Below are 15519 nucleotides of genomic sequence, written 5' to 3' on the forward strand. Positions count from 1 at the left end.
AAGTCAAACAGCAGACGCTGGTGATTTCTGTAGCTTGCACTATAGCTATGCATCTAGATAGCACGTCCGAGTAGACACATACGCTGGCATTCATCCAGCTCATGCGCAACTATTGAGAAGCAATCCTATCTACGACGTGTCCAAACCACATGATTCCCCGATCTGCATGGCATGACTACCCTGCAAATGTAATTATCGCTCGATGCAGATCGTAGAAGCATGTGGTTTGCTAGACGTCAGCTATCCTACGAGAGCGGCTTTGTTCCCAAGGCTTCAAGGATTAAGGAAGTCGAGTCGTCGATGTGATGTGCTCGTCGTGAAGTTGGATTTTGTTGATTTTGAGCTTTGGCCACTCTGCGCATCTGAGCCTCGCGCTACTCGCGACCACAGTACGCAAGCGCTCCACTCTAGAGGCGCATCTCTGCAGTCTCTTCCTTCGATTCTGTCTCTCAAGTGCGTCTGACCAACAACGTCAGATCAATGCTGTCCTGCGTGGTGCGGTAGAGTCCAACCTGCCAAGCAAATGAGCAGCCAACATCCTCAGCCTTGGCTCTGCAAGAGCGAAGCAAGCAGCGCGTCTACTAGCACATGCAAGAGATGATCAGGGTTCTAGAGTTTTGCTCAATACCCTTGATTCAAGCGTTTTCCCCGCGTCGTTCACGGAACCAGCTCAGCAGCCTCAAGGTGGCATCGCAGCAGATACGGCCAACAACGAACCCATGGCTTTATCTAACAGCGTCTCTGTCTCTTCTGATACATTACGCTGAGTCTAACGCATTCAAGAGGACGATCTAGACTGATTTGAACGCCTTGCACACGATACACGCATGACAAAGGAACCAGCACGACTACGACGCGTGCCAAGGGATAATTCCAAGCGCACTGTGATCCAGGCTGTCGAACCCATTTTCAACACGTTGCCGATCTAAAGAAGACAGTCCGTCGTCTTGATCGGAACTTCACGTCCCTTGCCAGGGCGCAAGCGAAGCGGATTTCCATGGCTCTTCTCAGCATGCTGCCAAGAATCTGCAAGTCGCCGTACGTGATGACGCCCAACAATCTACGCAACGGGTCCCTGCTGACAACAGTAATCGAGGCACACCAAGCGTCTGCAGAGGCAGAGGCTGAGCAGCAGGAGATCGACGACGACAACGACACACAACAAGGACCACGGACCTTACGGAACATCGCGTCACGCCATGGGCAAGACGACGACAGCGATGTAGAAGCCCCACAGCCACCTCGTACGGTACACTCATTCTTTCGCTGGTCTTGATTTATACTGACTACTACAGGGCAAACGCAACCGGCCGATGACGGCGAAAGCTCAGCTTCTCCAGGCTGCAGCGAATGACAGGAATGACCGCGCCGCCGCTGCCAGCGAGGTGAAACAAGCGCGGGAGCGTAGCAAGCGTGCAAGGCACCTTGCACGACAGTTGTAGGGTGGACGTAGTAAGCCTTCGTTGCTCTAGAGCTATCCCTGAACTACGTAAAGCCCTGGCTCGCCACCTGCAGCTCGCTGCGTACTAGTCACCAGCGATCGCCGGTTCTCACCCGTAAATCACCGGTTTACTACGCGTCAATCATCGCCTGTTTGTCACCAGCGCCATAATCTCCCGTTTGTCTTCCGTTTATCGCATGGCGTCAGTCTTCCGTTTATCACCGATTCACCACCCGTGGAAATTTCCCGTATTTGCAAATAAATATGCAAATTAGCTTTTACCGCGGCCGCAGGTGGTCAGTAGCGCCGTGAGCCGCTGAGAATTGCACCTTCCCACGGGACGATTGTCAAGAATATGCAAGTCTGAGGCAGAAGCCCTACAATTGCAGCAACTGTAGACACAGATCCTCTGTGATCTGTCGATGTGGAGAGTAGGGCAGCTCTCTCCTTTTCGTTCGTTGTTTTAGAGCCTCTTGTGCCTAGGCGCATACAAAGCAGGAATCCACGTCGGTCCTGTCAATTCAGAACTGGCTCTGTCAATGATGCATACTCCTGTGGCTCGAGTTCGAGCTATGTAAGCTTCGGATCACACCTGAGTGGTCATCTTGTGACATTTATGGCAAATTGGAAGCTGAGATCTTCAAAATGTGGTCAACCACCAAAGCAGCACAGCAAAGAGCAGCTGACAATATGTACGTGTATACCTCCAGCCGAGAAGGCGCAGCAAAGACAAGACCGAAGAGTCTTGTTCACGCCAAATCGAAGATTTGCTAATGCGTATTATCCTTGAGATTCAAGAACATACCGTACAAAGGGAGCACTGGCAATTCTCATGATGATGAGCTCTTTCAGTTTGTGTGCAAAGCCAGAGTTTTGCAGGGGACCTCGCAAAGCTACCGACGGGGGCTGATATGGGATGAATGGCTCTGCAGCTGTCTAGCGTCGATGAACTGAATCTAGCTACCCACTCGAAGAGACGAATAGAATTGGCTTTTCATGCCAACTGAGCTATCTGGTGCACGAGCAATTTGACGTCGTATGTGAATTAATAGGCCAAAATTTACTCAGACGCAAGGGAGTACAATGTTGTTGTGCGAAGCGTCTGAGAAGCTGCGCTTGGCCCACGAAGAACGAGAGCTCGCGACATTATATCCTGGCTCTACTGAATCCTACAAGAAACCAAGATTGACACCCTATTGATAGTGAGGGCAACAGCTTGTCGTTGTGCTGGTGATGGCCTAGCCATAGTCTCAGCGGTTTATCAAACAAAACTATCAGCCGTTGCGGTAAATTCAAGTACTTCTACGATTGCATGCCTCACGCAATGATTTCCGAAGAGCCTTGCAATCGGCGGGCGATAGCTAGACATGTTCGTAGGTGTCCTTGAATTCTCTCGACACCGTTGTGAGCTGCAAGAGCCAAGAGTACAGCCAGCTCTTTCCTGCGATATCGATTGGGTCACATTCTACTATTCTAGCATGCAAATGAGCTGCTACATCTAGAGGTTGACGACCTTGAGCCCCTGGAAATTTCTTGCGAACTCACACGTGGCAACCTTCTGTTCAGAACCTTCACAGAATGTAATTCCAACCTCAGCAAATACTTCAGTCTCAATTGAATGATGTTGAAAACGGAATTGATCTCTCACCTTTCCTTATGGATAAGTCTTTTCGATTTATCCGCTGCACAAAATCACGCCGGCCTTGCGTGCGTCAGGACTAGCTATGTCGACGATGGAAAATGTTTTGCTTTAGACTTTACCCTCTACAAGCTTGTACCATTACCTGAAGGGCTATCCTGCGCTGTTTATTGCAAATCAGAAGCCAACATCTTTGATGTGTGGTATCAAACGATGAAGAAACTCCCAAATTCCCGTCCTTCTGTCTGCAGTACTGGATGGGAGCTTATTGAGTGGTCTTCATGGACGCCGGACGAGACTTTCAAGGGCAACCCCTCATCCACTGACTGGCCAATTGAGTTTCAAGCTCAATCAACCACACCTGAGGAAAGCCAGTTGATCAAGCATAAGCGGGGTGTGGAAGACCATTGCACAACTCGAAACTCGCAGCAGCAGCTCAGACGCAACAAAGTGGTGTTGATGGCTGCTTTCACGTATCATCTCATCATGTCCATGCATAGCATCAACACGCTTCGGATCACCGTCTTTGAGCAAATGAGATCCTTGTCTGGCAGGTTTGGATTTGCCGCTCTTGTACAAGATGCAGAATCACAATCGCCAACCAGACCAACAGATCATTCCAGTCATGGACCTCAGTCAAGCGAAGCAGGACTAGGAGTGTGCATCTCTCCAGCGGCCACGGAAGGCACAAATACGAAAGCGCAGAGCTTGACTCGACTGAAGTGGACCTCGTGTGGATGTATGCTGTCCCTAGGGTTCAATCGTTTGCTGCTGAAAGGGCTCGATGGCGTCGACCCTGGATCATCAACTCAGTATGTGCCTTCGAAGACTTCGCAAGGGACATTGCAAAATTACCGCGCGATTGGCATCTGAGGGAGGATCTCATCCAACGCATTCCGAGCTCTGAGAGGACCGGATTTGATTGCAGACTCAAGAGGTCCGTGAAGCAAGACTCAAGTGATGTGTGCCGTGTAGGCAAATTGCTTTGGGAGGATCCAAGCTGGGAACTCGTGTCATGCACGATGTCTGAAAAGCTTCGATTGGCAAAACTAGCCAAAGCTCAGGCATCCGCGATGGCCAAGGGTCCCAAACGTAAAGATTTCTATCCCGATCCAACTGATCAATGCAGGAATCCGAAGAGAGCGAGAGAGTTTTGGTAGGAAGGATAAATGGCTCTCTTGGATCTCTATGGTACATCCATGGACATGGCCAGTGTCTTTGTGCTTTGAATTGCGATCTAGTCTGCTTTCTGCTTGATAGGTTGAGATTCTCTCTGCGATGCACTTTTTCAATACTATTACTTTTACGATTGCATGTGTCATGCAATAACATCCAAAGAGCCTTACAATCGACGATCAATAGACATTTTCTTAAATGCCCGCCGATTCTCGCGACATCTTTGTGAGCTGCAAGAGTCAAGATCACAGCTGGCTTTTGGTACCGATTGGGTCGCATTCTAGCATGCAAATCAGCTGCTACAAATGGAGGTCGACGACCTTGAGCCCCTGAAAATTTCGAGCTCGCACGTGGCAACATTTTATTTGAAACCTCCACAGAATGTAATCACAACGTCAGCAACTACTTCAGTCTCGATTCAACGATGTTCAAAACGGAATTGATGCCTCACCTTTCCTTATGGATGAGCCTTTTCGGCATTTCCGCTGCATCAAATCACGCCGGCCTCGCGTGCGTCAGGACTAGCTTTGTCGATGATGGAAAATGTTACGCTTTGAAGTTTACCCTCTCGAAGCTTGTGCCATTACCTGAAGGGATACCCTGCGCCGTTTATTGCAGATCGGAAGCCAACATCTTTGATGTGTGGTATCAAGCGATGAAGAAACTCCCAAATTCCCGTCCTTTTGTCTGCAGCACTGGATGGGAGCTTATTGAGTGGTCTTCATGGACGCCGGACGAGACTTTCAAGGGCAACCCCTCATCCACTGACTGGCCAATTGAGTTTCAAGCTCAATCAACCACACCTGAGGAAAGCCAGTTGATCAAGCATAAGCGGGGTGTGGAAGACCATTGCACGACTCGAAACCCGCAGCAGCAGCTCGTACGCAACAAAGTGGTGTTGATGGCTGGTTTCACGTATCATCTCATCTTGTCCATGAATAGCATCAACACGCTGCGGAACGCCGTCTTTGAGCAAATGAGAACCCTGTCTGGCAGGTTTGGATACGCCCCTTTTGTACAAGATGCAGAATCACAATCGCCAACCAGACCAACAGAATCCTCCAGTCATGAACTTCAGCCAAGCGAAGCAGGATCGGGAATGTGCATCTCTCCAGCGGAAGGCACAAACACGAAATCGAAAAGCTTGGCTCGACTGAAGTGGACCACGTGTGAGTGCTTGTTGTCATTGGAATTCGATCTTTTGCTGCTGCAAGGGCCCCCTGGTACTCAGCCTGAAGATGATGCTATCATCAACTCAGTGTGTGCTTTCGAAGACTTTGCGAGAGACATTGCAAAGTTGCCGCGCGATTGGCAATTGAAAGAACGGTCCATCCAATCCGCCTTTGGCTCACAGGGAAATGGATTTGATTGCAGCCTCGAGGAGTCAGTGAGGCAAGACTCAAGTGATTTGTGCCTAGTAAGCGAAATGCTTTGGCAGGATTCCACCTGGAAACTCGTGTCATGCACAATGTCTGAAAAGCTTCGATTGGCAAAACTAGCCAGAGCCGTAGAAACTGCCAGGGCAAAGTTCATCAGGCACTTCTATCCCGACCCCACTGATCAATGCAGGAATCCAAGGAGAGCGAGAGGACTTTGGTAGGAAGGATAGATGGCTCTATTGGTTCTCTATGGCACAGCCATGGGCATGGCCAGTGTCTTTGTGCTTTCAATTTCAATCTAGTCTGCTTCGTACTCTTAGATTCTCTTTCTGCGACGAACCCTTCCAATACTAGAAGCTCACACGAGCAGCAGTGGTTGTCATTTCGCCAGATGGAGAACAGTTCCATCTCGTTGCTTTCGCGTTTTTGTTTTCGAATTTGATTTGTTGACACTTTCACAGACAACAACAAGACAACAGCAAGAAATCCTCATGAAGTCCAAGCCAGCTGTGCCCTCAAGCCCAGCCGCATCGGATGCTAGTGGCAGCGACGTCTCTGGCGTGTGCGACTACGACACATATAAAGAAGCCGTCGAGGCGCAATTTGAACAGAGCCAGGAAGTCATTGAGACGCTCGAGTCCCAAGTGACGCGTAGTGCGCGCGAGATCAGCAGGCTCAAAGCAGCCCTTGATAAAGCTCAGCGACAGGTTGCTACGTTAACTGGCAAGTTGGATGCGCGTGGACAAACGCAGCAGGTGCCATTGCTCAAGGAAGAAATCTATCAAGACCTGACTGGCCTTGTCATTCAGAGTGTCAGCAGAGAGGACGACGAGACAGTGTTTAGCTGCTTGCAAACTGGCAGGAATGGCACTTTTCACTATAAACTTGCCTGGCCGAAGGCGCGAGATGAGCAAATCACATTTACGCCGATGCTGGATGCTGAACGCGATGTGGATTTGTCGGCGGTGTTGCCGGACTATCTGACGGAGCAAATCATGTTTGCACAGGACCAAGCGAGCCTGTTCGCCTATCGCCTGTGGACTGCGATCCAGAAGAAGTGAGTGGCTGTCTCTTCTCTTATGCTTTTGTATATTTCCTTTATTGAAGCCTCCTGGCGCATATCGATGCTTGATCAGGTCATTTGTTCGAGTGCACCCCGGGCCTGGGGGACAACTTCTTGCAATGCTGCTCTGAGGTCTTCTCCCTGCGAACGGAGAGTGTTGCTGCTGAGGAAGAGCTTTTGCATTGCAGCAGTTGTGGTCTGCGAGAAGGAGTCTTGTTTGGCTGCCTGACGGAGGAGCTGCTTCTCTCGAGCACTGGGCCAGCTGGACATTGATCTTAGCTGTAGCTTCTCTGCTAGCCTATAGCCTCGAGTGGTAGCTGTAGCTGGTCTTCTTGCTGCTGCCCAAAGAAAAAGACGACGACGACGACGACACCCAACAAGCAGAGCGACATAAGCACAAACACCGGATCATGGACGCAGCCTCCTCCTCCTTCGACGAGGAAGAGGCCCTCAGCGCACTCACCGCATCTACACGCAACCTCTTTCATCTCCTCGTCCGCTCCTTCTACCGCATCCCAGGCTCAGACATCCTCATCCGCTACATCAAAAACTCGCACCAGAACGACCCCATTCGCACCATCATCGAGATCTTTCTCGTCATTTTCTTGATTCTCTTCATCACGGGCAAGACGTATCATCCAGACTCTAATGCAGTCACGCTCAGTGAGCGCGAAGTGGACGACCTCGTGGACGAGTGGCAGCCAGATGAACTCGTCAAGGCGCCCTCCCATGAAGACCAAGCCCTCATTGATCGTATTCCAACGATCCACGGCGCCGTTGGACCACGTACTCTCGTCAGCTGTCCTGCTGTCTTGCAAAAGCCAAAAGAAGTCATTCATCTTGCCTCCTACAACTTTCTCGACTTGCTCGGCGATGCACAGCTCAAGGAACAAAACATCACCACGTTGCGTAATTATGGCGTCGGAGCGTGTGGACCACCTGGCTTTTATGGGACACAGGATGTACATATACAGATGGAGCGCGATATTGCAGATTTCTTGGGTACAGAGAGTTGTATTGTGTATGCACAAGCGCTCGGCACCATTGGCTCTGTCATTCCTGCCTTTGCAAAGCGTGGTGATGTCCTCGTTGTGGACAAAGGAGTCAACTTTGCTATTCAGAAGGGACTACAAATCTCGCGGTGCACCATCAAGTGGTATAATCACAACGACATCGATGATTTGGAACAAGTCTTGAAGCAAGTCAACAAGGAACAGCAAAAGCGAGGACTCACACGGCGTTTCATTGTGACGGAGGGCATCTTTGAGAATCATGGTGACTTGGTCGATCTACCACGTATCGTTGCGTTGAAGCAGCAGTACAAGTACCGTCTGATCCTTGACGAATCTTGGTCAATCGCAACGATGGGTAAGCATGGTAAAGGTGTCACTGAACACTACGGCATTGACCCGCGTAAAATCGATATGCTCATTGGTAACCTGACGGGGTCTTTCTGTTCAGGTGGTGGCTTCTGTGCCGCTTCTGCAGAGATTGTCGACCATCAACGCATTTCTGGTGCTTCGTACGTGTTTAGTGCTGCACTTCCAGCCATGCTCGCTACGCAAGTCTCAGCGTGCTTATTGCGAATGAAGCAGCAACCACAGCTCTTTACACATCTAGCAGACAACGCAAGACTATTCTTGCAGCAAGTCCTGGTGGGTGGCGGTCGTCAAGGTGGCGATATTTTATGTGAAGCATGGCCCGGTAGTCCCATGATGCACTTGCGGCTAGCGACACCGTTGGCAGACGATGAAGAAGAAGTCCGCGTCTTACAGGCGATTGTCGATGAATGTCTCGTCAATGGCGTCTTGGTGACGCGTGCAAAGCAAGTCGATCAGGAAGGTGTCAAGGGACTTGGCGAGTGTCGGCCGAGTCTGCGCATTTGCGTGAGCGTAGGTCATACAAAGAAGGATCTCGAAAAGGCGGCGAGCGTCATTCGTTCGGCTTTTGCCAAGGTCATCAAGGCGAATAGATAGGAAGGGCGAAGTCATTACTGTTCGCTTCCAATGTGGCATAGCTTGATATCGGTCTTCTGTAGCGCATCACTTGTATGGACTGACGTCTGCATTGCGTCGCCACTCTGCGAACTCTGCAGGTGTCATGCGTTTGCCCCAAGTGCCTGTCGCTGCAACGGCAATTTTCGGTGTCTGAGGCTTCTCTTGAGGTGGGGTAGCCGGCTGACGGGCTTCTTTGACATCTAAAGCAGCCATAGCACTCGTAACGTCGTTTGTGCTTTGAGATTTTGACTTTGCAGACCTCGCTGGTGTAGCATCAGATGATGCACTTTTTGACGCTAAAGCTGGCTTCGCTGGACTGACTAAATCAACAGTCGCCAGTCGCCCTTTTGCAATTTCCCGCTCAGCACGCATCGCTTCGTGTTGAGAGGAAAGTATGCCGACGAGTCGCTTGTTCCGCGCACTTGGATCTTCTGGGCCGCGTACAGAAGGCGGTGGCATGGGTGGTTGATGCCACGGCGGTTTGAGATGCGCTTTGATTGTTCCTGACGCAGATGTATCGTCTCTTGCGGTTGTAGCCTGATTGCTGGGTCTCTTGTCATCCTGCGGCATGTCAGGAGCATTGTGCGTGTCCAGAAGGTCTGCATCCCGATCTGCTGCGCCCTTGATATCAAGGACTTTACTCTTCTGAGTAGATGCTGACCCGTGCGAGGTGCTCAGCCGTCCTTGGCTGTTGCGATTGGTCTGTACCTGGTCATCACCATGATCAGTTCTCGATCTCCCGACAAGACCCTCTGCACCTCTTCGCGCCGCGCCTTTGATCTGTAACGTCTTCTGCGGCTTCTCAATATCTAGTGCTCCAAGCGCCTCGGCCAGCTCATCCGTCTCGGGCAACACAGCGCGTCTGCGCGGTGGTTTATATCGTTCTCGATCTTCCTCTGGCACATAACCTGGCCGTATTTTGATCTCCCTGCGTGCAGACCCATCTGCTCTTCTTGAAGAGGGTACAACGTTGCTGCCGTCGCCGTCTGTGGTGATGCCAGAGTTGCGAATGGCTTGATTGCGCGCTGTGGACATGGCGTCCTTGCTCAAGCTATTCGAGCGTAGTCGTCGCGCACTTTGCCAACCAGAGACATCACATCAGCACACTGCGTGCTGCATCCACAAGACTAGAGCTCAGATATTGCTACTGCTACTGCTACTGCTACGACGACCATGCTGCAGACACTTTCCCCACGGGAAGAGACGGCTGTCCACAGACAAATGCAGAAAAATGCAGCAGTCGCCTGCAAGGACATCATCCAGGAATTTGTCGCCTGTTCACGCGATCGTACCGTGTCCATGGCCTGGGCTTGCCGTACCCAGCGGACAGCAATGGTGGAGTGTATGCATCAACGGACAAAGGAGGATGATTTGGCACAAGCGAGGGAAGACTATCTGAGAGAACGACAGCGTGCGCGACGAGAGCGGCAAGCAGCCGTTGAGCAGAAGGACGACCAGATCTAGATGTTCTGCAATGCATCTTGACTCTTGCCTCCATCGACTGCATGTACGACATGTGCAGACATCGCAATATCTCAGGCTGCACTCAGCCTACCATCAATTCTGTGAATACATTCCGTGGTTGGAAAGCATGACTGGCGATCATGCTCACTGAGGACACTCTCCAGTGCGTCTGATCACAACTCAAATTATCGACGCTTCGCAACCGAATCCCAGGGTCTTTCTAGCTACAATATGGACGACAGATCTGCTGCACACGATTCTCCGTGGATAGGTCTCGTTAGAGTCACCAATTTGGCCCTCAACTTTGATCAATACCCACCCAAAGTATGCTTATTCAATGTCACGCCTTCCTCGTCGGAAATGTCAAGCAGAGTATCAATCTCACAAAGACACCCTCTTTTTGGGCTTGTGCTGTCGCGTCCCAATCGTGCCTGTATACGACTCTCGAGTATTGCGATCCAGTTCGCACCTCGGATACATGTTGGCGAGGTATTGCTCAGCACATGAGTCCGATCAGACTAATACGCGGGGGCTTCTTCAGCAAGACGCGATTTGGCATTACGAGAAGAGTACGCTTGCAAGCACGCCACTGCATGCGAAGTAGTCTTGCCACAGCGATTCTTCCCAGTATTCTGCATCGGGGCTCATCAAGTTCAGCCTGTGCTGTTGATGAACGTGTTGCCAGATCTGTGCCTCGTAACACTGGTCCTTGCCCGCAAGCCCGGAAGGGAGAGTTTTGAGGAGCTCGTGACATTTAGCCCTATATTGGATGCGACATTCGTCGACTTTGCAGGAGGACGTCAGCGAGACGGCCAACTTCTTGAGCTCTTTACGCAGGCAAGAACCTAGAACAACAGAAGCCTGCAACGTGACATGAGAACCGATGAGAATGATGGCAAGGGTGTTGCTGCAGGAAGTCGAACTGCCCTTGCGGGATCTTGTCCGCTCAGCGAAAGGCCCGACTGCTGCCTTGTACGCTGGCAGTGGAAGTTAGAATCGAAACATGTTGGCCACTATCCAATGCCGTACTTTGGATGATCAAGGCCGACGCTGCACATCTGCTACGGCACATCCTTGATCTCCGTTGCTGCATCAAAGAAGATTCTACACAGGGGACCCTCTGCGTAGCTACTTGTATAGCCTGCAAGGAGTTCGGTCAGCTACAGGACTGAGTGCGAGCTTGTGCTTATACAGCACGACGTGAGTCTAGTGGCACGTGCCAGTGCCAAAGCTTTCCCTAAGGCTGAATGTCAAGTCGGCAGAGTAGCGTCAAAAGGACAGACCATGTGAAAGATCGTCAAGAGAATACACTCCAGTAGATGTGGTGGGGCGCAAACAGTATTTCGTGGGTTGTGATGCAATGGTGGACGTCGCAAAGTCGAGTAGTCCCATGACTGCGCTATGGGCAATCAACTTCATGTGATTCATTCTGCTACAGCTGTATGCTGCTGTGACCGGGTCCAGACCTACGAATACTTCGCAACTACGAATGTGCATCGACGCAAGCCCCTCGAAAACTCGTCATCACATCCTATCGCTAGGATTGTAGGCGTAGCCGTAGCCGGCAATGGCCTTGGCTGCGGCGATCGAATAGCACAAGGAGTGTATCGCCTGGCCATGGGTAGGACGTCACCGTTGCCAATGGTGCTGCAGCTGGAAACTGAGACTTACGAAGGTAGTAAGTAGTCTATACAGCAGAAACAGTGAGATGGCAGATGCATCAAGTCTTACTGCAGACCAGGGAGGTAGGAAAGGGAGCAAGTGGGCCTCAAAGACCAAGGTCGCATCGACAGAGCTATGGAAAGCGCTAAGAGGAAATGCAGAACACAGGTGTATTCTAGTCTGGATACTGAGTTGAAGTAGCTGTTGTTGAGCAGGGTGTGACTGGCGAATGCCAGGAACGCGAGGGGACTAGTGTGCATTCGGCATAGCGACATGGCTCGAAGCCGCGAACGACGGCGCAGAAAAGCAGTCCAGCTGCGATCGACTTCACCAGTAGGGTTTTGGCGGACACCCGTGGGGAGCTTGATCCTGTTGTAAGGTGTTGCTGTGCTCCGGCTGCAAGGTCTCAATAAATGTGTCGCCTGTAGGAGCTTGCTTCCAATGCTCATCTCGCAAAGTTTGGATGCAATCAAAGCCAGGCTGGTCAACTGGAATCGCCGGGCGCGTGATGAACCATTCAGATGCCTCTTCTGGCATGCCTTCGAATTGTTCGAAGTGCCTAGAGAGTCGTTTAGGTACAGCGGTCTCACCATAAGTACCACTTGTCTGTTCATAGGCAAGCGTCCATCCGGAACTGATCCTGCTGATGAAGGAGCTGAACTGAGGCAAATCGCACATGTGCTTACTCCCTGGCCGATGGGGTACTCTAGTGAATGTAGCCCAGATTCCACATCGACAAGTCTGTAGCTCTTCGTCTTCGGTTCCCTTTTCATTGGATGGATAAGACTCGAATGCAGTAAATTCTTCCACCATGCTTCCCAGCCAGGCATCCTCCAAACTGAAACCACTTGCGAATTGCCGAAAGAATGCAGTAAAGCGAGGACTGTCTGCATCGAGACGACCGTATTTACCATACTCATTTAGCATATTCACAAGAACAGCTTTGACATTCGAATACGGCCCCTTCCCTTCTGTCGCGTTGACGTATCCTGAATTCTGGCAGAAGGAGTCGTATGAGAAATGTGCATATCCGCGATTGCAAAAGGAATGTGGAACATCCGCTTCATCCTTGCTTTTGTAGATCGCGACAAACGCATGCGCGTGGATCCTACAGAGATTATCGCAATGAATCTGCGACTCGAGGATGGACGCCGATCGAACCAGACGGATCTTTGCCTGATAGCACTTCCCCGTTTCGAGTGCTTCGCCAAAGGTAGGGTCGCCAGGTGAAGCGGACTCTACAATGGTGTTGCTCGATTCTCCATGTTCAAAGTTCTCCGGTCTAGACTTGGATCCCCATAACTTCTTCAGCTTTTTGGAAAATCCACCAGCTGCTGAGCCGACAGCAATGAATGTGATGAGTAAAGTGAACAGCAGCCGCAGGGTTATCGAGACCCTCATTGTAAGATGCGTGAAACTGTATGGAGAGTGATGGGCAGGAAATGGATGGCAGGTGGACAGGTCGCTGATGTCTTGTGCACAGTGCATTCCAGTCGATGGCAAACTTTTTCACACATCTGACAGGTCGAGTGTACACGTCGCAACGCCATGTGATAAAAGTCGACGGGAATTTCAGGAGACGAGGAACTTGGTGTGTGAAAATGAGGCTTAGACTGAAGAGAAAGTGACCCGTTGTTGCAAAAGGCTCGACAAATTTGACTCTTCTGGCAGGTTGAAGATACGTATCACATCTGCATGTGCAAGATGCCGGACTTGACTCAGAAACTGGGCAAGTTCGCGTGAGAACATAACCTCATGGGGCTTGGATTGAACAAAACTTGATCCAATTTGATCCAAAGCAGCAAAAGTCTCGCAAACACGACTGTCGACGCTTTACCCCAAGCCCAATCGGATGGAGCCAATTCGAAGAAGTCAGGAGGCGCAAATTGGTTTATAAAATTGCTCAAATAGCCACTCTCAGGGGTCGAACGAGGTCCAATCAACGCAGCTGTACGCAGCTGCACGCAGCAAGACCGACCTGTGATGCGAGAGAGCATCAGATGATTAGAATCTCAACTCTGAGAGCTCAGAGCGCAAGCAGCAAGTGCCGAAGAAGACCACACGGGGGGTGTGCAGCAATGAAAAGTATTTGATGCGCCCAGTACACTGAGAATCAGTCTGCCATCTTCAGTCTCATATAGCAACATACCGAAAGAAGTCTGTCGTTTGTCCGGGAGTCTGGAGCTGGTCAGCCGCTGTGTTTCCTGAGGGCTCTCTTCGTCAGCTCCGTCAATTGTACTAGCTTCGGGCCCGGTAGCATCATCCATACAGCCAAGAGTGCAACAAGCAGCGCCACGAGAATGGGTGGAATGGCTTTTGGTCCACGCGAGGTGGCAATGACGCCAACGACAAGTGGAAAGATTGCACCACCCATGGACCCTATGGAGGCAATGAGTCCAATTCCAGCGACGTGAAGGCGAGGTGGGAGGTAGTCTGTAGCAAGCTGTATGATGAGGGGGAATGTTGGGCCAAGGAAGAAACCCGTCAGGGCAATGCCAATACTTGAGCCAACATAGGTCGGCGCAAGCCAAAATCCCAATATGCAGAAAAGGCTCATCGCAGTGAAGAGTTGGCAACCAAGCCAGGCTCCAACTATGTTGGCGGCCGGAGTCAGTAGAAATCGACCAAGTGTCAAACCCAGCCAAAATCCAGTGTTGGCGTAGCCTGCAACAGGTTCAGACGCACCGCGGACGTTCGTCAAGAAAGTGAGCACAAAGCCGCCTGTCGATATTTCCATGGCAAGATAGCAGAACATGTAGAAGGCGCCAACAAGACAGAACTTATTTGTTAGGGCTGCCATGACTGGTGTCTTTTGTCGACGCGGCGTATCCTCTGGCCCAGTCTCTGTCGATACACCCTTCTCTGAATCCTGCTCATTAGAGTCAGATGCTGTCCGTTTGGATGGTAAGGCACCGGCGGTGAGATCTGTGTGGCGTTTGGAGGCCAGCGCGTCTTCGGCAGCACAGTATGCTATTGAGTGCTTCCTGAATGCAATGGCAATCATTGTCGTCATGAAGCCAGCAAGACCGAGCAAGACGGCATACCAACGATACCAAGGCAACCCAGCTGCGATCCATTGCGTTACTGAGATGGGTGCAACAGCAGCTCCAAGACCATAGAATCCGTGTAGGCAGCCAAGAATGACATTGCTCTCGCGAAAGGAACCAAAGAAGGCATTCAAGATGGACTCAAAGAAGCCTGCAGCAAAGCCAAGTAGGATATAGCCAAGGACGATGCCAGCAAAATGCGGTGTGTTCGCTGTGAGGATCGCAAGGCCCATCATGAAGAGGGCACCACCGGCCAAGACACCCCAGAGTCTGCCCACTCTGGAGAGCACGTACGTTGAGCCGAGGCCAAGGATGCCATAACCAAGAATTTGACAGAAGAAGATGAGGGACACAACTGTGTAAGAGACGTTGTAATCCTTCTGAATGCTAGGCAGGAGAGCACCAGTCGTACCGTCTGACAATCCAAACATGAGAAATGTGAACCATGTCACGACGACTGCCAGCTTGTTGTCCCATGCAGATGGTTTGAGGGTTTCGAGTGTAGAGCCTTCAGGGTCATTGCTGACATTGGATGGCGCAACATTTGGATCTGACGTCGCGGGGTACTCGTCAATGGTTGTTTCCACTTCTTTCATTGTTAGGATGGCCTTTTTGCGAACACAGAGTCTTGACAGCAGCGTAGAGATAGCA

The 15519-nt window shown here is 50.9% G+C and overlaps 10 protein-coding genes across 10 annotated transcripts; 7 read left to right on the plus strand and 3 right to left on the minus strand.

The window, feature by feature from the left end:
* Window positions 1-362: 362 nt before the first annotated feature.
* BCR37DRAFT_378695 (uncharacterized protein) lies at window positions 363-1172 on the plus strand. The gene is made up of 2 exons (XM_040869102.1): window positions 363-1038; window positions 1089-1172. The coding sequence occupies exon 1, from the start codon at window positions 589-591 to the stop codon at window positions 793-795; it is 207 nt and encodes a 68-aa protein (XP_040726018.1). The 5' UTR covers window positions 363-588; the 3' UTR covers window positions 796-1038; window positions 1089-1172.
* On the plus strand, window positions 998-1442 carry BCR37DRAFT_386749 (uncharacterized protein; the record flags this gene model as incomplete). The annotated part of the gene is made up of 2 exons (XM_040870472.1): window positions 998-1249; window positions 1296-1442. 2 exons carry the CDS (start codon window positions 998-1000, stop codon window positions 1440-1442), a joined length of 399 nt encoding a protein of 132 aa, XP_040726019.1.
* Window positions 1443-3015: 1573 nt separating this feature from the next.
* BCR37DRAFT_277137 (uncharacterized protein) lies at window positions 3016-3982 on the plus strand. Its single transcript, XM_040866800.1, has one exon. The coding sequence runs from the start codon at window positions 3060-3062 to the stop codon at window positions 3951-3953; it is 894 nt and encodes a 297-aa protein (XP_040726020.1). The 5' UTR covers window positions 3016-3059; the 3' UTR covers window positions 3954-3982.
* Window positions 3983-4526: 544 nt separating this feature from the next.
* Window positions 4527-6013, plus strand: BCR37DRAFT_378696 (uncharacterized protein). The gene has a single exon (XM_040869103.1). The coding sequence runs from the start codon at window positions 4681-4683 to the stop codon at window positions 5854-5856; it is 1176 nt and encodes a 391-aa protein (XP_040726021.1). The 5' UTR covers window positions 4527-4680; the 3' UTR covers window positions 5857-6013.
* Window positions 6014-6126: 113 nt separating this feature from the next.
* Window positions 6127-6696, plus strand: BCR37DRAFT_392188 (chromosome segregation protein Csm1/Pcs1-domain-containing protein; the record flags this gene model as incomplete). The annotated part of the gene is made up of 1 exon (XM_040871115.1): window positions 6127-6696. The coding sequence occupies one exon, from the start codon at window positions 6127-6129 to the stop codon at window positions 6694-6696; it is 570 nt and encodes a 189-aa protein (XP_040726022.1).
* A 352-nt stretch (window positions 6697-7048) lies between these two features.
* On the plus strand, window positions 7049-8707 carry BCR37DRAFT_277142 (serine palmitoyltransferase 1). The gene has a single exon (XM_040866801.1). It carries the CDS (start codon window positions 7109-7111, stop codon window positions 8672-8674), a length of 1566 nt encoding a protein of 521 aa, XP_040726023.1. The 5' UTR covers window positions 7049-7108; the 3' UTR covers window positions 8675-8707.
* Window positions 8318-10060, minus strand: BCR37DRAFT_277385 (uncharacterized protein). Its single transcript, XM_040866805.1, has one exon. The coding sequence runs from the start codon at window positions 9728-9730 to the stop codon at window positions 8741-8743; it is 990 nt and encodes a 329-aa protein (XP_040726024.1). The 5' UTR covers window positions 9731-10060; the 3' UTR covers window positions 8318-8740.
* Window positions 9869-10159, plus strand: BCR37DRAFT_345896 (cytochrome c oxidase biogenesis protein Cmc1 like-domain-containing protein; the record flags this gene model as incomplete). The annotated part of the gene is made up of 1 exon (XM_040867645.1): window positions 9869-10159. The coding sequence occupies one exon, from the start codon at window positions 9869-9871 to the stop codon at window positions 10157-10159; it is 291 nt and encodes a 96-aa protein (XP_040726025.1).
* A 1838-nt stretch (window positions 10160-11997) lies between these two features.
* BCR37DRAFT_277146 (uncharacterized protein) lies at window positions 11998-13659 on the minus strand. The gene has a single exon (XM_040866802.1). It carries the CDS (start codon window positions 13307-13309, stop codon window positions 12149-12151), a length of 1161 nt encoding a protein of 386 aa, XP_040726026.1. The 5' UTR covers window positions 13310-13659; the 3' UTR covers window positions 11998-12148.
* A 350-nt stretch (window positions 13660-14009) lies between these two features.
* Window positions 14010-15464, minus strand: BCR37DRAFT_346193 (major facilitator superfamily domain-containing protein; the record flags this gene model as incomplete). The annotated part of the gene is made up of 2 exons (XM_040867673.1): window positions 14010-14653; window positions 14735-15464. The coding sequence occupies 2 exons, from the start codon at window positions 15462-15464 to the stop codon at window positions 14010-14012; spliced, it is 1374 nt and encodes a 457-aa protein (XP_040726027.1).
* Window positions 15465-15519: the final 55 nt, after the last annotated feature.

Source organism: Protomyces lactucae-debilis, assembly GCF_002105105.1.
Source record: "Protomyces lactucae-debilis strain 12-1054 chromosome Unknown BCR37scaffold_7, whole genome shotgun sequence".
Taxonomy (NCBI): Eukaryota; Fungi; Ascomycota; class Taphrinomycetes; order Taphrinales; family Protomycetaceae; genus Protomyces; species Protomyces lactucae-debilis.

Excerpts from the sequence above, each read along its gene's own strand:
- BCR37DRAFT_378695 (XM_040869102.1), top strand. The coding sequence starts at position 589 with ATGCAAGAGATGATCAGGGTTCTAGAGTTTTGCTCAATACCCTTGATT.
- BCR37DRAFT_277137 (XM_040866800.1), top strand. The coding sequence starts at position 3,060 with ATGATGTTGAAAACGGAATTGATCTCTCACCTTTCCTTATGGATAAGT.
- BCR37DRAFT_378696 (XM_040869103.1), top strand. The coding sequence starts at position 4,681 with ATGTTCAAAACGGAATTGATGCCTCACCTTTCCTTATGGATGAGCCTT.
- BCR37DRAFT_277142 (XM_040866801.1), top strand. The coding sequence starts at position 7,109 with ATGGACGCAGCCTCCTCCTCCTTCGACGAGGAAGAGGCCCTCAGCGCA.
- BCR37DRAFT_277385 (XM_040866805.1), bottom strand. The coding sequence starts at position 9,730 with ATGTCCACAGCGCGCAATCAAGCCATTCGCAACTCTGGCATCACCACA.
- BCR37DRAFT_277146 (XM_040866802.1), bottom strand. The coding sequence starts at position 13,309 with ATGCACTGTGCACAAGACATCAGCGACCTGTCCACCTGCCATCCATTT.